Source organism: Arvicola amphibius, chromosome 10 (assembly GCF_903992535.2).
Source record: "Arvicola amphibius chromosome 10, mArvAmp1.2, whole genome shotgun sequence".
Classification (NCBI taxonomy): domain Eukaryota; kingdom Metazoa; phylum Chordata; class Mammalia; order Rodentia; family Cricetidae; genus Arvicola; species Arvicola amphibius.
Genome location: NC_052056.1, coordinates 76,597,092 through 76,624,517, shown reverse-complemented (window position 1 = coordinate 76,624,517; position 27,426 = coordinate 76,597,092). Strand labels below are relative to the sequence as shown.

The 27,426-nt window shown below is 45.4% G+C and overlaps 1 protein-coding gene across 3 annotated transcripts in view; it reads right to left on the bottom strand.

Annotated features, from left to right (window-relative positions):
• Positions 1-150: 150 nt before the first annotated feature.
• Dgcr2 (DiGeorge syndrome critical region gene 2) overlaps positions 151-27,426 on the bottom strand; it is a 60,426-nt gene continuing 33,150 nt past the window's right edge. For 2 of the 3 annotated variants that reach the window (XM_038345185.2, XM_038345187.2), the window contains exons 3-10: positions 26,215-26,340; positions 23,230-23,449; positions 21,054-21,130; positions 20,552-20,728; positions 13,520-13,723; positions 4,837-4,989; positions 3,747-3,983; positions 151-2,601 (exon numbers count right to left, since the gene is read on the bottom strand). In XM_038345185.2, coding sequence (XP_038201113.1) covers positions 2,345-2,601; positions 3,747-3,983; positions 4,837-4,989; positions 13,520-13,723; positions 20,552-20,728; positions 21,054-21,130; positions 23,230-23,449; positions 26,215-26,340 — 1,451 coding nt within the window. In that variant the 3' untranslated portion in view covers positions 151-2,344. The remainder of the gene's footprint in view (positions 2,602-3,746; positions 3,984-4,836; positions 4,990-13,519; positions 13,724-20,551; positions 20,729-21,053; positions 21,131-23,229; positions 23,450-26,214; positions 26,341-27,426) is intronic. The other variant, XM_038345186.2, reaches the window with a different exon arrangement.

The following is a 27,426-nucleotide window of genomic DNA, read 5'->3' as shown; positions in this document are numbered from 1 at the left end:
AGAGGGAGCACAGGGTGTACAGACGTTCCAGGCCTAGCTGTCTGGTTCTTAACAAAAGGGTGTCAGAAGCCAGTTAGATGCCTATAAGGGCTAAAAACTTAGGAGTAGCTTTGGCTATACGGCTGGGTCGCAACAAGGACTGACCATGCCTTTTCCATAACACAAGTTTATTTGGCATTGGATGAAATGGTTCTCACAGCATCTTAAGAAAGGATTAATGCCAACCCGACCAAAAATACACCCAAACTAAAACCTTTAGTGAAAGGAGTATGTAAAAACAGGCATTGAGACAATGTACAGAATCAAATTCCACCTCAAGGCAGGTCAGAGGGCACCAGCCTCTCACAAGAGTGGCAAGGCAGTCCTGGGAACGGGACGTCCCAGGAGGTTGGCCTGTCCCTCTGGGGCCTTGTGGGATGGGCAAGGAAACACAAACCTTAGCAAATCCTGGACCTGGGATTACTCAGCAGTAAGATCTGGAGAGGGTGTCAGATCCCAGTGCTTGGAACTACAATAGCAACAGTTCAAACAGCCCCGAACACGGACACATGCACCCTGAATGCTTGCTGGACAGACCCTGGCAGTCCCGCAGGCCCACCTCAGCAGCACCATGGTCCACTTTAAGTTACCCTCTTCACCTCTGCCTCCTAGAATCAGGCCCCAACCCCAACTGTCATTTGGTCCCCAGAGAATTTCAGTCTGTACATATGGCCTTCTGAGGCACTGCTGTGTGGTCCTTAGGACTCTTCTGGGTAGCCTGGCACCAAGACAATTCCCCACTGTTGCTCTGGAGTGTGGTTTCCCAGTGCCCAGCATTCAATACTTGCTGGAGGCATGATGAACTTCCTGCTCTTCTAAGCTATGAGTGGAGGAGGCACAAGCCCTTTGGCAGAGGGATGTCTGCAGCAGCTAGCCTGTGGGCTCAGCCTTGGGACAGACTACCCAGGGACAAATCTTAAACCTCCAGCCATCCCTGGGGATTCAGTCTGAAGATGCTCCACATGGGAGGGGGAAACAGGTTTCCAAGCAGTGTAAGGATATGCCTAGAACTGTGCAGGTCTGATCAAGCACCAAAGAGCTGGAGGTCGTAGTCATTTCTCCTGCTCATGTTCTTAGACAGGAGTCCCAGTCCCACTGACCATGGCCTAGGTAGCAGCTCAGACACAGTGGTCTAAGAGCAGCCCAAGAACTCACATGGGGCAGTGGACCATCCTGAGCGCCCGTGAATCACCCGCCATCACCTGCAAACATTTGGCCACGTGAGGACACACATAGATACAGAAAGATCCAGACATTCAACATAGAAAAGATACGAATGTGCTAAAAATTGCACAGAACCTTGCTTAATCTCCAAACCTTAGAAATGCTGAAAGCCTGTGTCAGGAGACAAGACCATGGCATGGAGTTGGCAACAGGGTCCTTTGGGCAAAAAGCCCCAGGTATCCAGTGCTGCGGAGGGACTGGGAGGCATGTGTGTGGTCAGCAGATGCTGCTGGGCTCCAGCGGTGGTCATGGGGTGAAGTGGACTCATACGACACAACCACAGGGTGTCTACTGAGCCAACTCTCTTCCCAAATGAATAACCCTTTATGGCACAGACAAGGTGAAGGGGTTTGGCCAGACCCAATGGTCATTCACCAGCAAGCAGAGCACAGGGATCCAGTGGGTGGCAGAAAAAAGCCAGCATGCCCAACCCTCCGAGGGGTCTCGAGTCTCCTCCTGGGGAGCCATGCAGAGCTGTGCCATGGAGAGTGCTGCCACAGTGCTGGCCGCAAAACAAAGCTAGAAATGGGGCAGCAAGTTCAACTTTCTCCCAGGGACTGGCACCTCAATATTTGCATTTGGGGCCAGACAAAATGCCCCCAGAGGGCCAGTGCAGCAGCTGTGAATGCTTTCCCTGGAAGTTCACAGATGCTCTGCCTCTAGGTAGCCACTAATGTTACATACAGTGGTAGCCCTGCTCTGTCTATACTGGTGTGCTCACTGGTTGGTGACTGGCTTCTGGGGGTGACACAGTGCAGTAAGCAAGCCCATCCAAAGATATATTTGGTGTGAGTGCAGCCCACTGCCTCTGTCCTCTTGGAAAAGTGTGGTATAAACACCTGTGTCATTCTGCCATTTAAAAATGAGACTGAGAAGCCCTCAGATAAAGATGGCACAGGCACTTGCTTCTCTCTTGGGGTGCCTGGCTTCAGTTTCTATGTACACACCTGCTGCTGGTGGGGATGTGGCAGTGGAGTGGGTCCAGGCTATGACAGGACCCCTTCAAGTCTCCCACTGGGATAGGTGTCTTCTGAACAGGAAACAGATACCCCTAGTCCGCTGGGGCCATGAGCTGAGCCACCTACACCACAGTATTGAGGGAGCTACGGGGGTGGCGCCCACCACCTGGTGGTGTTTCTGTAGCCGGGGTGCTCCCGCTCTGGGCAGGATCAGGGGGCACCAGCAGGGCACTGCTACTGTCTGTGGAGTCTTCCAGATCTGCCAAGGAGGTCTCTGCAGGAGGCAGTGGATGATCCAAGTGCCTGGGCAATGCACCTTCAATACCACCTTCCCTTGGGGTTGGCAGGCTGGTCTCCATGGGTTCAAAGGCATCGTCATCTGTGGGAGAGCAGAGGGATGTCAGAAGTAAGGGATGGTTTGGTGGGACCAAGGATCCTCTTTCTGACTGCTGAGTGGGACACAGGACCTAAGGGAGCTCCTAGCCTAGTGTTCTGGCAGACACAGTTCATCTTGTCACCACTGTTTGTGGTAGGTGAGATGCAGTGACCAATTCCTCAGAACAAAGGGAGACAAGAGGGACACACAAGGAGCTTCTGGACAGAAACCCCTGGGCTGCAGAACTATGGCAACTACAGCAAAGGGGCTGGGCAGGAGCCATTGTGTCAGCACCAACCTACCACCCTGCTTAGTTAGTACTCTGGGCTGGTTCTGAATACCGATCGGTGACCAGAGGCCAAGGCTAGGAGCTATTTCCATCCCCACTTCCTGCTCTGTAGCCTCGAGAGGAAAATTGGCATTTACCTAGTGCAGACTTGGTGGAAACTCATCTTTTCTCAACACTTCTGCAGTGCTGAAGATCCAACCGAAGGCCTCTAGCATGCTAGGCAAACGTTCTACCAACTGAGCTATGTCCCAAGCTCTGACAACAGTCTCTGACAATCTGCTCTGAAGGCAGGAATCAAATTCTCCTAGCCCCAGACCTCAACAGTGTTAAAAGTCCCACTCGGCTGCAGAATGCAGGGAACAGGAGAGCACTCCTGCCTATTGGGCCAGGAATGAAAGCAGCACACTGGACACTCCTCCTGAGCTATGTAGTCTAGGAAGAACAACTCAGGTCAGGTGGGAACGGGAGACTTTTTGATATAACACAAGGAGCTGCTATAGTGGTGTCTTTATGGTTTATGTCCCAGAGCTGGGACAGGACGAGATCTGTCCATGTAATCCCTGCTGCCCAGGCCCCCACTGCTTTACAGAAAAGAGCGGAGGCCCTGAGAGCTGCCTAGCCACTAATAGGAGAAGAGAAGGATGCTGCCTATGGATCCTCAGAACTCTCCACACCCTGAAGGAGGCTGGGTCCAAGAGCCTTCTGAGGGGACAATCTTGAGAATGGCCCTAAAGTAAGACTGAGAAAGCAGCCAGAAGGAAAAGCAGGTCCCCAGATCCCAGGAAACCCTACAGTTCTACCCCTGCACTCCTGACCGCTTGACAACTCCATATTCCCTCTCCCTAGGGTGGACAGGCACCTGCAGGGTCGTAGAAGACACTGTCCTGGTTGATAGAAGCCTCATAGGGCGGTGGTGGATCATCTGGCTGGTCCATGTCCGGGTACTTGAAAGCTGTATAAGGAGGCGGAGGGTCGTGGAAATGGAAAGTCCCACCTTCCCCGTCGTCAGAAAGATGTAGTGGGGTGAGGCCTGTGCCAAACCCATCTGGGCCATAGTCAAAGCCAGGGATCCTCCGGCCAAGGTTGAAATGGTGCACTGAGCCGTCAAAACAGAGAAAAAGGAGGGAAGCTGTGTGATTTGGAGGCAGGCTCCTGAGCCTCCTTCCCAAGGCTGACCCTGCCACCCCAGTATCACATTCCTGTAACCATCTACCCACTTGCCAGCCACACACCAACAGGTCACATGAGAACCTCCAAGGTGTTCTCACCCCACCTACATGCAACCTATTCCTACCCTGTCACCTGACTACAGGAGCACCCTTGGCATCGCTGTAGCTCCAGCTCCAATTCACTTCTGGTCCACCTATTTAGAAACTTAGATGAGCACTAAGGCAGATTAGGAGGATACTGCCGCCAACTGCTGACAAGTCAGGGTCCTAGTTGGCGAGCTTCACCCCGCCTTAGGAAACACTGGGGACCCTTTCACAGAACAGGTGAGATCCCTTGTAGCTGTGGACAACTTGCTCCTAAGCCTCCTGTTGTTGAGGAGAGGCCTTCTGGCCAGGAGCTGGAGAACTCTGGCTAAGACATTAAGTCAGCTTCCTGCTGTGGTTATAGGTATTTAAGTCTCTGCTGCAGGTAGCTCATACCCAAAGCTCATGACGAGAAAGCTCTTAATGTTTAGAGATGCTGCTCCTAATAAAGAGCAGAGAGGGCAGAAAGCCTGCCTTGAACTTTAGTCCACAAACACTTCCTCAGGCATCCCATGTCTCTGGCTCTCCAAAGTGTGTTCAGCCCCAAAGCAAGCAGGTATATAGGTGCATAGGGACACCACTCTCTCCTACTTACCAGGTTCTATCTTGGAGAGATACAACTTAGGGCTGGGGGGACTTGGAAGAGCTAGGAGGGCTGGAGAGGGGTCACTATTGTGGCCCTTGGAGGGCACTCACAGTTTGCTCCAATCAGGGACTCAATGCGCTCCCGGCGCCGCTGACGCAGTCGGTGGACCATGAAAAGCAGCAGCGAGAGGATGAGGAAGGAGGAGATACAGCTGACGACCAGGCGCATCCCACTTGCCATGGAGTCAAACAGGCTGCTGCCATCTATGAAGGGTGAGGAGGAAGAAAAGCAGCTGTGCTGAGAAAAGGAACTTGCAGGGCTAGGGGTGGGCTAGAACAAATGCCAGCATGGCTGAGGCTTCTCCCCTCCACCCCAATAGTTGTTTATACTGTTTCTGACAATTTTTTTTTTTTTTTTAGAACAGAGAGTAAAAGAAAACTGCTCAGGTTGGGTGATGACGGCACACGTCTTTAATCCCAGCACTCGGAGGAAGAGGCAGGCGGATCTCTGTGAATTCGAGGCCAGCCTGGTCTACAAGAGCTAGTTCCAGGACAGGCTCCAAAGCTCAAAGAAATCCTGTCTCAAAAAACAAACAAACAAGAAAAACAACCCCCCCCCCAAAAAAAAACCAAAAAATGCTCAAAATTGAGACTGTTGTGACAACACTGAAATAGCAAGAAAGGGGAAGCCGCTCCGAAGTTTCCAAAGGCACACTGCACACTGGGCGCTGTTTCTCTGTTCTAGGACACACTGGCTGTCTGGCCACCATGTGAAAGGCCGCTGCCACTGCCACTGAGCAAGGGAGCAGAGACTTCTGCTCTAGCACTGGTTTGAACTAGCTGGACTGTGATATAACTTGGGGGCCAGGTGCCTTACCAAGGTTGTGGGTGTCTAACAGCGACAGAATGACAATACAGGTAAGACTAAGCCTGAGCTCACTGGAGGACGGCATGGAAGAGAACACTGCTGCACTGTGCCTTCCAACAACTGTCTGGGCCAAGACACAAAGGAGAATTAACTTGGACATGCCCACAATTTCCACTGCAGCTCTGAGTCCTCAAGCTACAGCAGCGAAATCACAATCTCACTGTGGCATGTATGCAAATGGTATAGGAGGTCTTTCTGTTTATGTGTTGCTTTCACTGGTTAATAAATAAACTGCCTTGGCCTTTTGATAGGGCAGAACTTAGGTAGGCGGGGAAAACAGAACTGAATGCTGGGAGGAAAAAAAAGCAGAGTTGGAGAGAAGCCATGGATCCTCTGCCTGAGACAGACGCTGATTAGAATCTTTCCTGGTAAGCCACTGCCATGTGGCAATACACAGATTAATAGAAATGGATAAAATTAAGATACAAGAATTAGCCAATAAGAAACTAGAGCTAATGGGCCAAACAGTGTTTTAATACAATTTCTGTGTGGTTATTTTGAGGCTAGGCTAGCTGAGCGGCCAGGAAGAACAACTGGGCCCTCCTCCTACAACAATCGGCACCCAATGTGGTCAACTAAATTCATGTAAAACCTGAGAGGGCTTGAAAAAGGAATTCTAGAAGAAAAAAATATAAAGAGAGTTTAACACAGCTTTTTGCTGGCGGCGTGCCATAGCTCCTTTAAGAGAGATTTTCCTGACTCAGCAGCCGTAGCAGGAAAAAAGTGGCGGCTTTAAAATGCTGGCTTTCTGGGCTATGCTGCTAGAGTGACCTCTGGCTCCTGTGGGAGTCAGAACATCTGAATGGAGTTTGTGAGTAGATTGCTGCAGCTTGCTTGATGGCAACATGGACTTACCGTGTGCCTGGAAGTGAGGCACTACAAGCGGCTTAGAGACTCAAGCAGCTCCACCATGCTGGACTGTGCAGAGCTAGCAGGAACTACTATATTTATCATAATAGTAGCACAGCTTAAGTTTTAGACTGGGCAGGCAAACAGTGGTACCATATTACCCCTACTAATGGCACAACTTAAGTTGTGCTTAGCATTTTAAGAAGTGCTCCTGGACAGTAAACAATTAGATACACAGTAGGACAGATTCAGACATAAAAGACCTATAAATGGGCCATAGTGTTGGATAAATGTATGTAGGCTTGGGAGAGAGAAGAAAAAGAGTATAAAAAGTCATAAAATAAAGTTAATGCTTAAAAAAAGGGTAAAGTCTTTAAAGAGAGTACAGTCATAGATTAAAGAAGTAAAAATAGTAAAATAAATATTAAAAAGTAATAGAGTAGAAACAAGCCACATAAAGATGGAAAATTTACAGAGTCTGGATTATATATATTATTGTGTTTTCTTTGAATTTTTGGACTGTGAATGAGCTAAGTACAGAGAGACATTTCATTGTATGGGCTGCCAAGCTAAACCAGCATGTATATTATAAAGTTATCTTAACTTCAGAATTTTGGTCTAAAAGGATATGGTGCTTTGGGAAAGAGGTTTCTCTTTTGTTTTCACAGAAGACAAGAACCTATGGATTGTTTCTAGACCAATATGGTTTGACAGACCACACCCCCTGAAAGGTGCCATGAACACCCTCAAAAAAATTACTCTGCCTAACTACTGACTGAGATGAACCTAGCATACAGAATACACCATGAAAGACCCGATTAACAGTGCCCCCAGTCAGCAGGAAGCAGTATGGAAAGAACTGCACCCATATTCCCAAATATTGTCTATAAATGTTTATTTACATTTAAAGGGGGATATGATATAGATATGAATAATTTCCATTGGTATGAATCTTGATTTATTGATACAAATTTATGGTCATTTTTAATATGTATATGCATTTCTGATTTTGATTAAGGTATTGTGATTGTATAGTTCATTTAACAATGTAATGTATAAGAAATATAGATTAATAGATAATCTATAATAGTCAAGTTTGTGGTCATGTTAGTTATATTTTCTACATGCACAGAGATACATTTCAGTTAGACAGGTATTCTTCAAATCTTTCAGAGACCTTCAGAATATGGCATTTAAAATGTTTAAGAATTTCGGGTTTTTCATTACAGTGAGACACATCTGCTTCTGGCAGCACCAGCTACTTCGAGAGGAAGACTGGCATCAAAGAGGCTCCTTATGGAGCCATTTGGGCAAGAAACTGCTCTTGCCTGGACTGCTTTACTGGACATGCAGTACCCACAGAGATGATTGCTCAACTTGCCTAAAGGTGAGACCATCCTTTGGGGTTCCTACTTCATGAAAGAGTCTGTGAGACATTCTGCAGGACACAGAAGAAAGTGACTGAACTGTCTTTGAAATTCCCTGCTTCGGGCTGGAGAGAAAGGTCCAGAGTTCAATTCCCAGCAACCACATGGTGGTTCACAACCATCTGTAATGAGATCTGGCGCCCTCTTCTGGCGGGTGGGTATACATGGAGGCTGAACACTGTGTACATAATAAATAAATAAATCTTTAAAAAAAAATAAAATTCCCTGTTTCATGGAAAAGTCTGCTGGATACTATGGGTCAGTAGGCTGAAGATGAATGCCCCAACAGTACAGAAGAACTCTGGGTAACTGTCCAGGCAACAAGATGTCTCTGTCAATTCTAGAGTTTTGGAAGTTGCTTACAATGTACTTCCTGTTTACTTAGGCAATATTATATCCTTCTGGAGTCTTTGATGGAGTTGAAGAATATAGTTTTCCTTAGTTATGATAAAATATAAAGTAGATATAAATACTGTAACTGTAATCGTTGCTTGATAACTGTTTGGCTATATGTAATTTTACTATGTTAAAGCCTTCATTTTTGTTTAAACAGAAAAGGGAAAATGGTGTGGAGGTCCTTCTGTATTATGTGTTGCTTTTATTGGTTAATGAATAAAGAAACTGCCTTGGCCTTTTGATAGGGCAGAACTTAGGTAGGCGGGGAAAACAGAACTGAATGCTGGGAGGAAGAAAGCAGAGTTGGAGAGAAGCCATGGATCCTCCGCCTGAGACGGACACTGATTAGAATCTTTCCTGGTAAGCCACTGCCACATGGAGATACACAGATTAATAGGAATGGGTTAAATTAAAATGCAAGAATTAGCCAATAAGAAACTAGAGATAATGGGCCAAACAGTGTTTTAATTAATACAATTTCTGTGTGGTTATTTTGGGGCTAAGCTAGCTGGGCGGCCGGGAAAAACAACCAGGCCCTCCTCCTACAACATACAATAGATCCCAGGACAGCCTTCACTGCACATGCCTGAAGCCAACTTTCTGTAAAAATCCTCAGCTATACTGTGTATACTCATGCAGGTGCAGGTGGAAATAGGGCAGCAGCGGCTTCCTCTTTCTGGATGAATTTGGGGAAAGAGGATGCTAAACTGCCTTCCTGCTGCACTGGAGACCAAGAAACAAAAGGTTCAACTTGAAGAGCCCTTCTCAGTCCTTCCATTCTTTAGGGAGGAGCTACTGACATTTAGTGAGTACAGGTCAGAGGCACTGACTACCAGGTAGCCAGGAAGCCCCTTACTACTCAACCTTGGTCCAGTATGCCAATACACCAACTTGGACCTGGTACACACTGGGGACTCTCAGGTGCATCTACTGATGGTGCATGATTGATGGTATGTGTTATACCAGGTATAACATGGTATAACTATGAAGGTAGTAGGTGGCTTCTATTGTCAAGTGGCTGCACTGTGTGACTGGCACTTCTAATGTGCTCTCAACCTCGATATAAAGTATCAGGCCGATGGGTTAGGATATGGCCCCTCCTGGAAGCAGGAAGGCCCTGCATATGCAGTGCCCTACTCCATCTAGAGTTGTCCACTCCCCACCTCTACAAGTTTTAGAAGGCAGGTCCCCAAAGACTAGCCTAAAAAAATACTTGACGAGCCACGCATGTACAGCCAGGCTACAGAGCTCTAACAAATCCTGCCAGCCAGCTTAATCTAGACCAATGAGTGGTTTTAAACCTTCCTAACACTGTGACTTTTAAATACAGTTCCTCATGTTGTGATGACCCCCCTACCAAAAAACTGTTTTCGCTGCTACCACTTCATACCTGTAATTTTGCTACTGAGTGGTGTCTCAGTTCCTAAGACCATTGGAAATAGTGTTTTCTGATGGTCCCACAGGTTAAGAACTGCTGGTCTAGATAATACAAATGGCCCAGATGTTTGGCCCTCTTTTCGTAAGACCAGGAAGTAATGTTTTCAATTGTGAAGTGGGTATGTGGAAAAGATCCACCCAGTAAACTAGCTGCTGGTTTGGATGCCTCTGATGACCCTCTGGGATCCCTGTCTGTGGGATTGTGACAGGTCTGTCCCCTGGGGGCGAGCACTGAGTTCCCAGGTGAGTGCCTAAGAAGAAACTTCATTCAAATGACTAATTCCTAATTAGTTCTAAAACTATGTTCAAGGACTGCCCCTCTACCATGGGGACCAGGAAGACACATCTAGGACCAAGCCACCTACAGGAGGTACAGAGCAGAGGGCTGTTCTGGGATCACATGGTAGTGAAGGTCCTGGGAACACACAAGGTATTCTAACCACTCCATGCTAGTCTGTGTGCTCTCAAGCTTAACTCTCTTCTGGTCCATGAAGATAACTTTCCTGTATGAGTGATAGTCAACATTTCCCCCAGGTTCTTCACAGTGTGATTATATATCTTCTTTGGCAAAGTATAATTTAAATGATTTTTAATACAGCTATATTTTCTTATTATTGAGCTTTTAGAAGGTTTGTCTGTCTTTTGAGACAAAAATCTCATATATACCAAACTGGCCTCAAACTTGTTCTGTAGCCAAGGATGGCCCTGAGCTTCTGATCCTCCTGTCTCTAGGCCTGTGCTCCCATGCTCTATTTTGCAATGCTGGGTGGGGCTCAAACCCAAGGACTCATGCAAGCTAGGCAAACACGGTATGAACTGTTATGTTCCCAGGCCTCAGAGTTCTTTATATTTTTTTGACTTATGTTTTAGAAAATAGTCTTTCTTTGTAAGTAGCCTGTTTGTCTTTTCATTTCTGTTTTTTAAGGAAGAACTTGAAAGTTTTATTAAATATAACTTAACCAATGTTTTTAAAGATCATGCTTGTATTTAAATCTTTGCCTGTCCCAATAATCCCATGGCATAGATCCCCTCATTCTTCCGGTTTGTTTGTTTGTTTTTTTGTTTTGTTTTTTTTGAGACAGGGTTTCTCTGTGTAATAGCACTAGCTATCCTGGAATTAGCTCTTGTAGACCTGGCTGGCCTCGAATTCAGAGATCTGCCTGCCTCTGCCTCCTGAGTGCTGGGATTAAAGACATGCGCCACCACCACCCGGCCTCTTATTTTCATAAATAAATGTCAGTTTAACATTCTTTAGTCTGGTTTATAAAATTCTTGACTACTTACCGCGGTAGCAGATGTGGTCTTTATGGATAGCTGGCTGCCCCCATGCATTTGTTCAAAGATTGTGCTCTCTCTGTCCAATTACTCTTCCTTGCTTGTCGAATGTTTCATCAATTTTAATTTCCATTTCTTAGTTTTAATCTATACCCCACTGTTCTCATTAGTAACCCTGCTGCAGTTACAGTCTAAGCTGTGAACTGGGTGTCATACACTCTTACTCTGTAAAGACTTTCTGGGCTATTCTAGCTCTTCTACCAGTCCAAGTAAGTCAAATTAGAAATACATTAGCTGGATTTCTGTTTTGTAAGCACCGGCATCTACAGTAAATTTGGGGAAAATTAACCTACTAGTGACACCGAGCCTTCTAACCCATGAACACGGCATCTTTCTTTTTATTTAGGCCTTTGATTTCGTTCTTACCTCAGTGTTTTTATGCTGGCAGCATGTACAATGTGCAACGTTTACAGTTAGATGTTTCCTATTTTGGGGTGCTATTTTAAGTGGTACTTTTTTTTTTTTTTTTTTTTTTTTTTGGTTTTTCGAGACAGGGTTCCCTGTAGTTTCTAGAGCCTGTCCTGGAACTAGCTCTTGTAGACCAGGCTGGCCTCGAACTCAGAGATCCACCTGCCTCTGCCTTTGGGATTAAAGGCGTGCGCCACCACCGCCCAGCTTAAGTGGTACTTTAATGTTCAGTGTTTAACTGTTACAGACAGTACACATAAATACAATGCATTTCTGCAGACTGACCTTCCATCTGAAGACCTTGCTAAACTTAGTAGTTTAGTAACTTTCCTGTAGATCCTCCTTTCTTTGTAATTATACCATTTTCAAAGAGTGATGTTCTCATGTTTCCTCTCTTGCTCCAAATGCCTATTGTTCCCCCTTCTCCCGGCAATGCCTCTGGCCTTGAATAAACGTTGAACAGAGTGTCACCTTGGCATTACTGAAGGCCATCGCTGAGACTCTTCCTGTTGTCTCTACTTGTACAGCAGGGTTGGTCCTTGGTGTAACTGAGTAATCCCTAGCAAAGGCCTCTATGGGAAAGGCAGGGTCCTGTGGAAACAGCACAGCAGAGCAAGTCCTGGTCAAGCTCCTTCAGCTGTGTAGGAAAGTGGCCTGCAGAAGCTCGGGGCCTGCCTGCTCTGCTGAGAAGTCCCCAATGGCTGGTTAGACTTAATAGGCAAACTATATCACAGGTGGGCCACCCTATATAATCTGGTCATTTCTATAGAGCCGAAATAGAGAGGCAAAGGCTGATTCCTAACAAGTGGAACCACAAACTCAGATGATGTAGTTGGTCAAAGTTCTAAGTTTGACTCCCATAAATAACATCTAAGCTGGAAGATTATAAGCAGTGTGGCTAGGGGCACTTTACAAATACCCAATTGGCTTTTGTATTTCCATTACCCTAGATGGATGCATCTATACAATGAGAAAACTTGTCTATTCTGTGGGAAGGAAGAGGTCCATGTGTCAATCTCCCTGATCCCAAATTTCCTTGGTGGATTTCACAGTCTCTGCATGTCTGATGGTACATGTGCAGAATGCCTTGCTTGTCCAGCCTCAGTCGTAGCCTCTAGGACAGCTCCACTCTCCTACTTAGCAACCCTTATGGAAGGACGATGATGGCACTCTGCTCAGGGAACAGTATTGACAGTTGTGGCCTCATACTCCAGTGCTAGCCTCCCTCCCACAAAGCTCCTGGAGAATGAGGACACAATCTTCATGCCTGCCCAAGCTGCTTTCTGCAGAGCCTACCCACATCACTTTCACACTGTGACACCCAAGAAAAGAAATTCATGTTTTTAGTTCCTGCTCCTCTTGAGGCTCCAGTTCATGCTGAGATGTCAGTGGCTCAGATATACAGCAGAGAAAAACGCCATGCAGGGTGTCTCTGGGTACTGATGTGCCTGAGCAGGGCTCACATCTGTTGAATTCTCCCCCAGGAGTAGATATAGGACCCAGGGTTGCACATGTTAGTAAGTGCTCTATCACCAAGAACATCCAAGTCCCATGTATGTTCTTCTGTCCCAAGTGAAAGGAGCACAGCTACTCTGAAACTTTACTAGAGTGTGTACCGTAGAGTGCCACCCAGTGGTGAAGTTTTATCCTAACATTAAGGGCATTATCCTTAAAACAGTGCCGATTATAAGCAAAGACTATTTATTTCACTACCTTCTACATCCCACTATAATACAAGGAGGAAGAATTCAAAAGCATGTGTAAATTTCAAGTTTAGGTCTTATTCTTAAGAAGTGAAAGACAAGTCTGAAGCTAGCAAGTTGATTTGTAAACACTACCTTAGAGTGAGAAATAGGCAATGTGGGTTGGGGAGAGACTAATGAATGGGCTTTTGCAGATGCCTATTGAGGCCCTGAGCCAGCTATATAAGCACATGTTGTCACCAACATTGTGTCATGTACAACAGCTCTTGAGAATACTTGTCACTGTTTTTGGCCATGGGTGTCTGTCTCACCTGGGTCCAGACACATGAACTTGCAGCATTCCTTAGGGTCCTTGCGGTACTGCTGACATCCCTGGGGCCGCTCACACAGGGCAGCAACGCACATCTCAGGCTCCCCTCGATGGCAGGTACAGCTCAAACATGGGTCATCTCCCTTGGGAGTGAAGTAGAACCCTTCATCCACCACATTGTCTTTGATATCAACACATGTCTGACCTGCAAAGGGCACATATGCACGAATGTATGTGTTTTCAGCAGCACTGAGCCCAGATTCCCCACCATTACCCTACCCCTTTGGAGAAAACAGGGCTACTGAGGAGCTGGTCAGGACTTTTCTGCAAGTCCTCCCTGTATGGCATGCTATGGATCTGAAGCAGTCACCACACACCAGCTGGACAAAGCACAGCTGGCCATGACAAATAGGGCAAAGGTCCCTGAAGAAGTATTTGCTTTTAAGGCACCTACTTCATTTATGAGATTTTTCTAAATGCTAAAATGCAGATGTTATAGATATTAACTCTTTAAAAACTGGAATGTGTATTAACGAGCCTCTAGGTGCTGCAAGATGATCCCCTGAAACTGAGACATAGGTAGAAAGCTGCACAGAAATGACCCAGAAGGCTTGAGTAGGGAAAAGAGCTACAACTAGTCTCTTAAGCTAGTAAGCAGATGTGATATGGGGAGGAGATGGCTATGAGGCAAGGAACCCAGAAAAGAAAGCTTGTTCTACTCTCCAAGTGGCACGTGGTTATCTAGAAAGAGACTTTAGAAATCTTACAGCTCTCCTTAGTTAGGGCTGGGACCACGCACATGGCCACCAATGTCCAGGGGAAGAAAGACAGAGAACATTCTGTGCTACGGCAGTGAGAAAAGAACAAGGAAAAAGAAACAGAACCTTTAGAGAACACAGGATGCCATTAAGTATCCCAAAACGGTTATGCATCAACACAGGCCATTGGCTCAGCTACTTCTGCAGTAACCAGCCAGGGCAGTTGGGAACTGGTCAATGATTGTCAATGTGATTGCCAATTTTGTTTGCCAACTTGACTGTATTAATTACCCGAAAAAGAAAGACCCACCCTAAATCTGGGCCACATATTCTGGTGGCAGCCCACATAAAAAGACATGGAAGAAGGAAACGCTTTGCCTGTTTATCCTTACTCTCTCAGGTAAGCTGCTGAGGTATTCCTTTACCAGGATTTGAACCTACTCCAGGGTTCCAACAGACTGATGACCAGCAGCTCTCCAGGAACCCTCCAGGACTCCAGTATCACCACGGGACTGCTGAGTTACCCAGCCTTGTGGATTCTTGGCCTTTCCAGTGTTGAACTATTCAGACAGTATCCTGTAATCCAGTCTAATAAATGTCCTTTCAGATGTGTCAATTCTACCAGGTCTGTTTGTTTAGAGAACCCTGACTAACACAGTCAACTATACATTCTACCTGTACTTCCAAATCAGGCAAAAAAAAAAAAAAAAAAAAAAAAAAAAGGCCAACATGCTCCCCACCCACCTAGCTAAGTAGTCTGCCCCTCACCAGCCACAGAATCCTGTTCTTGGAACCTTCTAAGCACCCCAAGATGCAGTGCTGGAGCTAACCTACTGCACAGTTGACAAGCACTGGTAAAAGTCACTTGCTAGGGACTCAGGGCCCTGAGGGCTGATGCAGAATCAGAACACCAGCCCTGTCACCAGCACTGTTGATTGTCATTGGGAAATTCATTCAGGTAGTCTCTGAGGCAGCTCAAAGGGGAGACCAAATATGGAGGATGGAACAGATAGTTAGAATAGGAAGACTGTGGCATGCTAAGACGAAGGATCCCCTGTATAACAGACCAAGCAGTAAGCACCTATGGCTACTGTCATACATGACAGTGTTCCTTTTAAATGAAAAATAAAATAACACCATGTTCTCAAGCTGAAGATCAGCAGACCAGATGTGACACAGATGAAAGAACCACAAATGTCAACAATGCCCACACAGTAAAGGTTCTAACAACAAGATCAGAGGGTGCCTTACTCACTGATCTATCTGGGAAGAGACACTATGACCAAGGCGGCCCTTATGAAAAAAAGCATTGAAGAACTGGGGGAGGGGTGTTCCAGAGGGTAGCCCATTATCATTATGGCAGAGACTATGTTGGCACAAATGAGGTGGAGTAATAGCTGAGAGCTACATCCTGATCCACAGACAGAGAGACTGAGAGAGAGACAAAGTGAGACACAGACAGAGAGCCGGTCTAAAGACACACTTCCTCCAATAAGGCCACACCTCCTAATTCTTCTAATCCTTTCAAACAGTTCCACTCCCTGGTGACTAAGCATTCAAATATATGAGCCTATGGGGCTGTTCTTATTCAAACCACCACAGATGGAAAAGTTAGGCAAGAAATGGAAAGACCACGCAGGAATCCTAGAAATGCAAGGCACAGACAAAAGAGTAAAGCAAACAGTCCCTCAACAGGATCTTAAGTATGCTTGACATAACAAGAAGAACTGATTCAAACTTGAGAACAGAAAGAGACCACGAGATATGGGAATCAGATACAATGTGATTCTGGACTGGATTCCAGACTGAAGAAAATTAGCTATAAAAGGACATTATTGGAACCATTAACAAAACTGGAACAATGGACTGGTAATGATGGTATGGTATTACTGTCAAATGAAATATCCTGAAGTTGAAAAATGTACTGTTTATGCAAGAGTATGCATTTGTTCTTAGTAAATACACTATATAGCATGTCTTATAAAGGGAATGAGGAAGCACATTACACCATCCTTGCAATTTTTCCTAAGTGTGAAATTATATCTAATAAGTTACCCAAGGTTACTCCTGTTTTCCCCTCCCAGTAGATGGTCCTTTGTCTTGTCTATCAAACACTCAAAGACAATGTAATCTTCAATATGACTGCTTCCCAATGTACTTTATGTGTTATATATATATATATATATATATATATATATATGTGTGTGTGTGTGTGTGTGTGTGTGTGTGTATATATATATATATATATATATAAAATAAATATAAATGCTAACATAAAAGTGGGCCAGTCTGCCTGCCTGGGCAGTGGAAGTGGTAGCTGCTGGCCCAACCTGCTGCTCTCTTGCTGTTGCTTCAGCTTCCCGGCTCTCCTATCCCAGAGGGTGGCCTGGCTATAGATGGTCAGAGAGCTCTTAAGCTTTGGCCTCAACCAGCACAGCAGATGGTGGCAGCAGGCACAGGATACACAACACCAGGGAGAGCTAGAAATAGCCACAATTCACTGTCTCTTCTGTGCTGCCGCTGAGGACACAGCAAAAGTAGATGATCAAAACTCAAACAAAGGTACCGAAACGATTTAAATAACCTACATACGCAGTAACTGTCCTGCCATGCATGTTACAGCAAGATTTCAGTTTGATGGAAAGGGTTATGTGCTCCTTCAATATTCAGGGGCAGAACCTGAAGACCATTTCTTTGTTTTTGCTATATCTCCTCTGATAACTCCAGGAAAAAGGAAATACTGCTGAACTAACAGCTAAGTCCCTTAATGTTCCAAGCGTATGCAGGATGTTCTTATTTCAGCTGCATTCTAGAACTGGAGACAAGTAGGAGAATGGACTTTGGTGTGAACTGTACTAAAGTGGGGAAGGAGCCATCCACATCATCCCAGAGCTGAAAGGGTGTGCAATTGGCAGCTGTGTTGAAAGCACATTCTAATCATAGGACAAGATTACATATTTTATTCAACAACTACTGAGAGATGGAGAAGTAGGAGCCCTGTAGAAAAGTTCATGTCAATCACTAAGGCAGTCAGAAAGTGCTTCAGCCCAGACCTGATGGAAGAATTTAACCGGTATGATGCAGGTGGTTCAGACTGAATTAGACAGTACACGCGAGTCAACCTTATTTAGAAAAATAAAAAGGAAGAGAAAAAAGAAAGAAAATTTTGGGAAAGGCATCTGTCTTCCAGTCTGATGACCCATGTTCAATCTCTAGAAACTACATGGTGGAAGAAAATAACTAGCTCAATCCTGATCTCCACATGTGTGCACATGTATGTTTAAAAATAATAAAAAGAGTCTTTCCATAGACATTTGTTGAAAGAGATTCTTAGGACATGAAACATTTAAAAAAGTATCTTTAATAATTAATTTAATAATTAATAAATAATTTAATAATGTGTGTAGGTATGTTCTTGTATGTGTGGGTGCCCATGGAGATCAGAAGAGGGCATTAGGTTCCCTGGAGTTGGAGCTACAGGTAGCTGTGAGTTGCCCAATATGGCTACTGTGAATTAATCGTACATAGTTTTTAACCACTGAGCCATGTCTTCAGCCCTGTGGATCTTTTTTCATCCTGAGTTTGATTTTACACAACCTATGTTGGTGATTGTGTAAAATAACTCATTACTGCTGGCTGGGGTCAGATGTCCCCTCTATAAGATGCTCAGGGACTTTAACATTGCCTCCTTAGGGATTTGAATGGACCTACAGATGCAAAGCAGAGGTTGAGGAACTGAGTAGCAACAGCCTACAAATGACTGATGTTCAAATTGTCACACAGTGCAATCTGCTTGGAGGACTGATGCAGGCTTCCACACTTGGGTTGTATCAACTATGTCACACCATGAAGGGTCTGTAATGAATCTGGACCTAGCATGTTATCACAACCTAGCGTTTGGCGCCATGTCATAAAACTAACTTCCATACTTTTCATATTTTGATGGGAAAAAAGGCAAAGACAAACTGTAGTAGAGGAATAAAAAGTGGCCAATGAAAGGAATTAACAGACACACCTGGCCAATGAATACTCTCCATCTCAGTCATCTCCAGTTGCCCCTCCTCTCCCTAGCTGCCCACCCCCTTTCCCAAGCCCAAGGATATATTTTGCAAGTGCTTTAGGAGCTAAGAAGCTCACCTCCTGGATGTGTCTTGATTCCTTGCACTGTTTCTTGCTTTGGACTAGCACTTTTAGACTACCACTATAATGGCATTTCTTATTAAAACAATTTCTTTGCCAAAATTAGTATAATCAAAACCTAACACCTTTCTAATGAAGGCAAAATGCCTATCTATCTATCTATCTATCTATCTATCTATCTATCTATCTATCTATCATCTATCTATCTGTCATTCGTCTCACAATGTAACTCTGGTTGGCCTAGAACCTAGAACTCAAGAGATTCACCTCCCTCTGCCTTCACAGTACTGAGATTAATGGGTGTGTGCCACCAGGCCCAGCAGAATGTCACTTTTTTATATGTTCTATATAAGTTACTGTTAACTTTTAATATGTTGAGTACTTTTCATTTTGAAAACTGAGTCTCTGTCATTTGTATCTGAATAACTTATAAAATTTCAAATTACACTTATTTGCTTGTGTATGTGTGTGGTGGGTGTGTAGGTGCCATGGTGCATGTGTGCCAGTCAAAAGTCAACTTGCAGGAGGTTCTCTCTTCACACCAGCTGGGTCCTGGACACTGACCTCAGTGTCAGGCTCAATCTCACGGGCCTTGGGGATATTTTTTAGTGCCAACAACTGACATATTGTGGAAAGTTAATTTTCTTTGCATTTTATGATACCTGAATTATGAAAAAAAAGTTGCAACAATAGTTAAGATTGAATTACATTTAAAAAACAGACATCTGACCCAAGGAGAGTACATAAAAGGAATTGACCAGCCAGGATCACTTCTTATGAGTTTTTTTTTCTTATTTTTTTTCTTATGAGTTTTTTTCTTTTTTAAATGTGAATCCAAGTATTAGCAGATGAAATTCAGCACTGTAAGATACTCAAGCCTACAGGGGTGGCTAAACATCAAATATGATGGCGAGTGCCTGAGGTCCCTGCTACTCAGGAGGCTGAAGACAGTTACTTGTGCCAGGTGTTCAAAATCAGCATGGGCAACACAGTAACCTAGATCAAAATAAAGGTCTAACAAAAAATGAACAAAGTGGTAAGATTAAAGAAGAAAACTCTGAAAATCAGGAAAAAAATCCTCTAGTAAAACTCAGTATTTTTTGTGCCATGAATGTTCTTGAGAAAGTAGGAAACCACTCCCAAGGATACATTTTAAAATTCTGTAGAAAGCATTAAGCTTGATGCTGACATATTAAACACATGATTGGTATTCCTAATCAACATTATACTGGAGACCCCAGCAAGAAGAGCTCAAGAAATCTAGGTGGAAGGTTTCAAAGTTACAAAACTGTCCACAGAGATACCTAAGAGGATTCCAAAAAAAAAAAATAAAAAAAAAATAAGAAAAATAAAAAGCTCTAAAATTTGTGTAGAAGAGAAAAAGTCCTAGAAGAACAATAGCGAGAGAGAGAGAGAGAGAGAGAGAGAGAGAGAGAGAGAGAGAGAGAGAGAGAGAGAGAGAGAGAGAGAAACACATCCCAGATGTTGAGGTTCAGCCTAACCCCTTGTCCCCTGGCAGCATGGTGCTGACACAAACTGACAGACAGCAGCAAGGGTCAGAACAGGCCCAGACACCTGTCGACCTGGCCTGTGACAAAGCAGGAGGATTGAGTGCCAATACATCACCAAAGGAGAAAGGGCTAGTTCACAAGGCCAGAGCTGAGCACACACCACCCTTGAACCACTCAGCAGTCATCAAGACCATTCTTCCTCCTTGCCCCTTCCCAGAGGACCAGCTTGGGGTGGGAGGAGGGAGAGTCCCACTTCTGTTGGATGTGTCTAGACAACAAATGACGTAACATTTGAGTAGATGCACTGTCAGAGGGCTGCGGAGACTCCTGATCCCGTACACTAGGGAAGAGAACTCACGCAGGTCAGACAGAGCCAAGAGAATATGCAGCTGAAAAGTTACCAAGGCCCTCGATGCTGCAGAACTGCCAGAGGACTGGCAAATCCTGAGACCGTTGCTCTCACCCAATCTCTGAAGAACACTAAGCCAGCAAAGCAGGAACTGTGGTCAGGGGGTCAAGAACACATATGGCTTCCCAGGCCACAGAACTAGAGGCCAGCTGGGCGGAGTCCCTTCAGAGCACCACGAGGTCAGAGCCCACTGGAGGCTGACTGTCGGGACTCACTTCTTTTACACAGAAATGAAGACTTCTCAGAGCAGCTCTCAGCATGCCAGCTATGGAGGTCATGGTGCCTCAGCGTGGGAAAGTGGAAGCATTGGAGCTGGGCGCAGAACACAGTGTCACTCTCAGACATAGCGGAGGCAAAGATAGGATCTGGAGGCAGAAACACTTCCGAGGAGCCTGTGGAGGAGAATAAAGGTGAGGATAGACATGTCCTCAAGGTGGTCCTGATGTCAATTGGGCATCAACAGTGGGGCTGGAGACTGCCAAGAGCTAAAGGCTGCAACAGCTCCAGAGGAGGTCCTAGAAACACACAGGGCCTGACTGGTAGGCAGTATGCTGACCCACAGTGCCCTCTCTGCAACCACTCCCCATTTCCATGTGCCTTGTCCCCTGTGTGAATCAAGAAACCACTGGGTGGAAAGAAGCAGGAAGAGAAACTCAAACTCCAGCAATATCTTCTGAGGATGGTTCCATTTCACACTTAACAAACAAGAATACTTACCTTTGAATGCTACTTCCCAGTGACCTTCTAAGGAATGGTTCCGCCCAGTGATGACATACTGATAACCAACCCACAGCCTGCAGAGGACAAAAAGAGAAACCTCAGTACAGGGGTAAAAAAGCCATTGATGATTACCTATGTACATACATATGTATTTAGTAGAACTGAGGATCTCTCCCTCTCCTCTCTCTCCCTTTCCCTTCCCCCCCCTCTCTCTCCCTCTCCCTCTCTCCCTCTCTCTTCCCCAAGAGCTCAAGCACTCTATTCCTGCATCATTAACTATTTCTTTATTCTTGGATAGACTAGTATTGAACTTTGACCCGAATGGCCCAGCCACCTAAGTAGCTGGACCCGGTGTTTCATGTGTGCTGGGGAAATTCTCTGCCACTGACTTATACCTTTAGTCCTGTATATGTGTTTTCATGGTTATACTGACCTCTAAAAAAGTAAAATTCTAAAATGAATTTGTTGTGGAATATTCCTTTACACAGTGTGAAGATGTGACACTGTGATTGGTTCAATAAAAAGCTAAGCAGCCAATAGGTAGGCAGGAGGTATAGGTGGGACTCTGAGGACAGAGAGCTCTGGGAAGAAGAGAGGAGGAATTGCCAGAGGGAGGAGAGGTAAAAGTCACATGATAATAGGTAAGTACAAACAGAAATAGGTTAATTTAAGTTATAAGAGCTGGTGGGACAAGCCTAAACTATATAGGCTGAGCTTTCATAAATAATAAGTCTTTGTGTAGTTTTTTGTGAGCTAGCAGCCCAAAGAAAAATCCGTTTACACAAGTCATTAAAGTTTTCCTTCCTCTCAGTTTGAAAAGAATCCATTTTCTAAACAAATCCGCAGGTCAGAAAGTTTTACATTTGGCACTCTTGCAAAGCCTGTTCTTTTTAGCTAATTCTAGAAATTTTTCACATTCAAAGCCAGGATGACCTTGGATATGTCATAAAAACACAATTTTGAGTATGTTAAAATCACAAAACAGTAAACTCTACAGAAACAAAGAACTGTGAACACACACTGTCACATCCAAACACTGAGGCACCTGTACATGGAAGTGACTGAATGCTACAAGCACCTGAGAGTTCTGTGCCCTCCCAGGCTGCCTTAGAGTTCCAGGTCCAGTCCTAGAAACGCCCTCCTGCAGATCTGCTACCACCTGAAGTACCATGCCACTCTAGCCCATACTGAGCTCACACTGCTGTGAGCAGTGTGGGACATGCACACACGTGGCCACCACAGAAGAAAGGGTGTTCCCCAGCAAGGCCAGTGCCCTTTCAGGCATTTCCTAGTGGGAAGAAGGGTTGTTCATCCGACACTGCAGCTGCAGACAAGAAGCAGCATGGTGGTTCTGGATGCTACACATGATATAATTGTAGCTTATCCTGAAACGGCCCTCGGGCCACTTTGCCTTAGGTCATCATGCTCCGCTGGAAGAATGGCAGCTGTGCCATTGTTAGAAGGCAGCAGGTGACTGACTGGCAGTGAACACTGGCCATCTTTTGTCCTTCCTTCTAGAAGAGAAAATTGGCTGTCATTTCCAACTTCCACCCCTAAACACAGATAGGGCACATGGTGTGGCTTCTAGAGGTGGCACACTAAGAACTTTGGCACATTTCTGTTCCCTAAATGAAAGCCCCACACATACTGAGTCTTTAAGTTGGCTGCTATTTTTCTGCTTCCTCTAGATGAGCAGGGCCTGGAGTTCAGGAGGCAGGTTCTGGGCAGACTGCCTGAGCTAAGCTTGGCAATGCCCCTAAGCCCATCAATGGTCACATGTGCAAGCACTTGGAAGCCTGGGGTATCTGGGAAAGACTGAGCAGGGCCATAAGCAGCAGCCAGCAGAGCTGACAGGCTCACCTTATCAGAGGGCATTCCCACTCACCTGGTATCCTCATCATGCCTAAAACCTCAAACTGAATCCTTCCTAGCCACAATCACCCAGTACAGCTGTATCCACAGAGGGAACCAGTGAATAGGGCTGGTCCATGGTCCCACAAAGCAGGAAGTGGGCCCTGTACTCCTTGTGCCTTCTAAAGCCCCCAATTTCATCTTGATGCCAAACTAAGCCTCTGGATCTCTAGGTGCTGCTATTGATGGGGCTTTGCCTTCCCCAAGGAGGAGCTGCCAACGAGTGCTCAGAAGCAAACAGACTTGGAACCCTGGGACTCACTTGCGCTGGTCTTTCCAGCCAAAGCTCCGCTCTGGCTGGTCCCATTCCTGGGCCAGGACAAAGCGCAGCTCCTGGTCAGTGGAGAAAGTAGCAAGAGAGCCATTCACACGCTGGCAGGTCTGCGCAGCATCCCAGTAGTTCTCTCCACTGAGGTAGACCCGGTAGCAGCTGGCTGTGCCTTCATAATGGTGCCACCCGGTCGGGCATTTCCCTAGGAAGCATGAAGAACGGAAGGGGAATTGTCCCCAAAATTAGGATCATGACTTCGAAACTGAAATTACAAGTGTTGCATCAACAACAGACACACCTCGGAATCACCGTGGAGATCTAGAGCTTGAGATGGTTAATAGGTCAAAGCAGAACCCCAAAAATAGCAGTACTGGGGACAATGTCCTAAATAGAAAGACTTTGGCTGGGTAAACAGAGACCGAGAGGTGGGTCTGTGTTTACCAGGAACCACTCTTAATCCTCCCAAATAGGTCAACTACCCTAGGCAAGGGCATCTAGTCAATCCACACACCTTTATCAGTTCAAGGATCCCCCATCCCAACACTCGGAAAATCTGCTTGCCTTTCCTCCATATCTTCTCTTTGCCTCCCCTGAGAGCGAGTGAGAGAGCATGCACCTTGGCAGTTTGATCCCCAATAGATCTTCCTACCCACAGAGTAGTCTAGGTTGGTAGCTCCACTGTGGCTTATAGTGATAAGCTCCCAGCTGAGATCACACTGGCTACAAACGCTCTAGTTTTTCTAAAAAGCACAATTCAACATGGTACACATGTATTCAGAGTCCTCTTAATCACCCATGGTTCTTCAACTTCTTAGTAGTCAACAACAGCTGCTGAGAAAATTTCTCTAACACAGTTCATTCTCTGTTGTAACTAGTTAACAAAGCAGAATGGGAGTAAGCAAATTACCAGGATTGGCTGGTCTGTCCTCTGCTGCCAGCAAGCCCAATTCCTCTTTTCTATTCACACAGGTATTTTCAGTAGGGTGCCAATCAGTATTCCCCTAACAGCTTCTTAAATCTAATTCCGGAGTCAGGAGACTCGAGCAGCTGGTGAGGCTGCGGTAGTCAGAGCCCTATCTATCTCCACGACCTCTCCAGCACCTTCTCTTTCTACTGGATGGTTCATGTGCCCCTCAGGCATGGGAAGTGCTGGCACCTTATACCTTAGTGAAGATGGTATCAATGGTGTGCTCTACAGATCTGGAGCGTTCAAATATTGGGAGTGCCATGATGTTAATCTTGCCTGTCAACTTGACTACATTCGCAGTTAACTAAAACCCAAGTGGCTGGGATACCTGTTGAGGGCTTTTTTTCTGAAATAATCTGATGTGAGAAGATCCACCTTTAATCCATTCTCTACCTGCCTGCCTGCTCTAGCTCTTGCTGACAAGTCTATTCCTTCACTGGCATTACAGCCTACTTCTTCATGATTTGGGTATACTGAGCTGAGGCATCCAGCATCATGGAATAAACAACTACTGGATTCTTGGACCTTCCACTGGTAGACAGCCATTGCTGGACTAGCTGGACCACAGCCTGCAAGCCATTCTAATAAGTTCCCTCCCCCTCTAGACTCATTCTATCAATTCTGTTCCTCTACAGGACAATCACTATTAAAAGTACTTACTTCCCCTTGGAGACAGGGTTTCACTATGCTGTTCCAGGCTGGCCTTGGACTCCTAGAGATCTGCCTGACTCTATCTTCTAAATATACCTGGCTAGAGTACCTCTTATATGCTTAGCTACATCAGTTGTCAAAAGATGTTATTTAAAAATGTACCCACATGCCATCGAGCTAGTAACACTTATTAGGGGGTTTATGCTTGTGTTTTTATTTTCATTTTACGTGTGTGGGTTCCTTATATGCGGCTGTGTACCATCTGTCCACAGTGCCTGCACAGGTCAGAAGAGGGTGTCAGATCCCCTTGGGACTGGAGTTACAGATGATTGTGAGCCACCATGTGGGAGCTGGTAATCAGACCTACGTCCCTTGAACAGAACTCTTAACTGCTGAGCCATCTTACCAGCTTGATCCTCATGTTTAAAGTATGTGTGACTGACTTATTAATGGAGCCACAAGAAGAAAATGGCAAGCTGGAGCACAGCTGAGACATGTTGACAATACTGTGTACAAGGATGGCAAGCTGGATAGCAGTATCTGCTCACTGCTCAGGCCTCAGATAGGCACAGTTGAGTGCACAGGGAGACAGAACCTCCCCTGGAAGAGCCAGTGTGGCTTGGTATACATAGACCATACTCCCTGAGGATAAAGGACACAGCATTTATTTCAAGATTCTTACAAGAGCTCAAATACCTGGTTATACATTTCCCATCTTCGCTCAGACCAAGAACTATGGCTCCATGCAAGGGTGGATGCTGGGAGCCTGCCATGTGGTTGACTTTCCAGGGCTCCTCACTGCACTGACTGCGTTGGCTCAGGCAGCCACTGTAGCTTGGTGGCCAAACCCTAGGACTGGTTGGTGATGGTAGGTATAGGCTGCAAGCAGAAGCTGAGTTTGCAAAGTGCCTCTGAGTCACCTCCCATGTTGAGGCTGTGGGCTAAGACTTAACACAGAAAACAGACCCCTATGCCCCACAGCAAGCACATTAAACACCAGTTCTTCTGCCCCAAGTCTGGCTGTTCTTATACACAAGAGGGTATCATCACCCCAGTACGCCTGTTTAGGGTGGGGCATTTTAAACTGTGCTTTGCTTTTCTCCAGCCTTGCTATGCCCTTGAGAAGTTTAATGTCACAGGTTATCTAATCACTCAAAGAGGGAGACTGCTTCCATGTTGTAGCTATACACTCTCACATGCAGCCTCAGTCACGTCCCCTGCAGCATCATCCAGGGCTGCTTTAGTAAACCTGTCTCATCAGTGGCCTGCAAAGAGCCAGGACTGAGCAAGGCTGCAATCTTAAGGTGGGCTAACAAACATGTTAGTGGGAATTGCCTTAGGGCAGGTCTGCAACTTACTGCTGAAGCGGACAGGCTGAGCCATGTTCACTGTGTGGAAGTGTGTGGGGTCACCTCCTCTGGTCCGCCCCTGTCGCAGGTCCAAGGTCTCCTTCCCATGATAAGGACGGGCCTCTCCAGTTACTTCTGAAAGCAAAAGAAGTATGTCATGAGCCCATTTACAGCAGCCAGAACACAACCTTGTGATTTGCTGGCACCAAGTCCAATGGCAGCTCAGTGCTGGAAAAGCCTGGTGGGCATGTGGCATCAGGAGTCACATTCCGGTTTTCTCTGGATATCTAAAAACTACCACTGTTCACATAAACAGGTGTATTTCTGGAGAAGTATAACTTTTACTTTATTGTTATTAGGAAATAAGGTCTTGTCCTTTTGTAAGTACTCTGAGCACAGCCAAGAGTCTGCCTTTCCCGCTCTACAATGGTCAGCAGGGCCAGCTCTGCAGGAATGCCTGGTGAGTGAGCTCTTCCCAAGGCCTGGGATACCCTTTCCAGTTTCACAGGCCTGAGAACATTCTGTTAGGATTCCCTGACATTCCATTTGTATGTGTTTAAGATCTTACTGATGGTTTTGAATGTTGCACCAATTCTTCTACCTTATCTTCAAGCCCCAAAGTTCTGCCATGTTTGTGGCCCATTCCACCAGTGAGGCTTTCCAATGTGCTTGCCATCTGACTAGTTTACTAAAGTTTTCTTTTCTGGTATCATTTCAGTTTCTTTCTTTTTTTTCTTTTTGATTTTTCGAGACAGGGTTTCTCTGTGTAGCCCTGGCTGTCCTGAATTTGCTCTGTAGACCAAACTAACCTTGAACTCAGAGATCTGCCTGCCTCTGCCCCCAAGTGCTGGGATTAAAAGTGTAAGACACCACCTGGCAGCTTGTTTTTCAATATTGTTCTTTATTAACTCTATTTTTATTCTGCATTGACTTCTTTATCTCATTCATCTGTGTTTTCCTTAAATTTACTCCTCTTGTTTCTTGAAAAGTTTTCATTATACTTCTGAATTCTTTTGGAAATTCATGTAAAGTCACTGTCACCAGGAGACTTAATTCAGGAATTGTGTATTTCAGATGAGACACGTCAGAGAAGCCATATTACCTGTGTTTTTCTTTTACAATTTTAGTGTGTGTGTGTGTGTGTGTGTGTGTGTGTATTGGTCAAAGGACAACCTTCAGGACTTAGTTTAGTTCTCTCCTTTAGCCAGGGACCTAACTCAG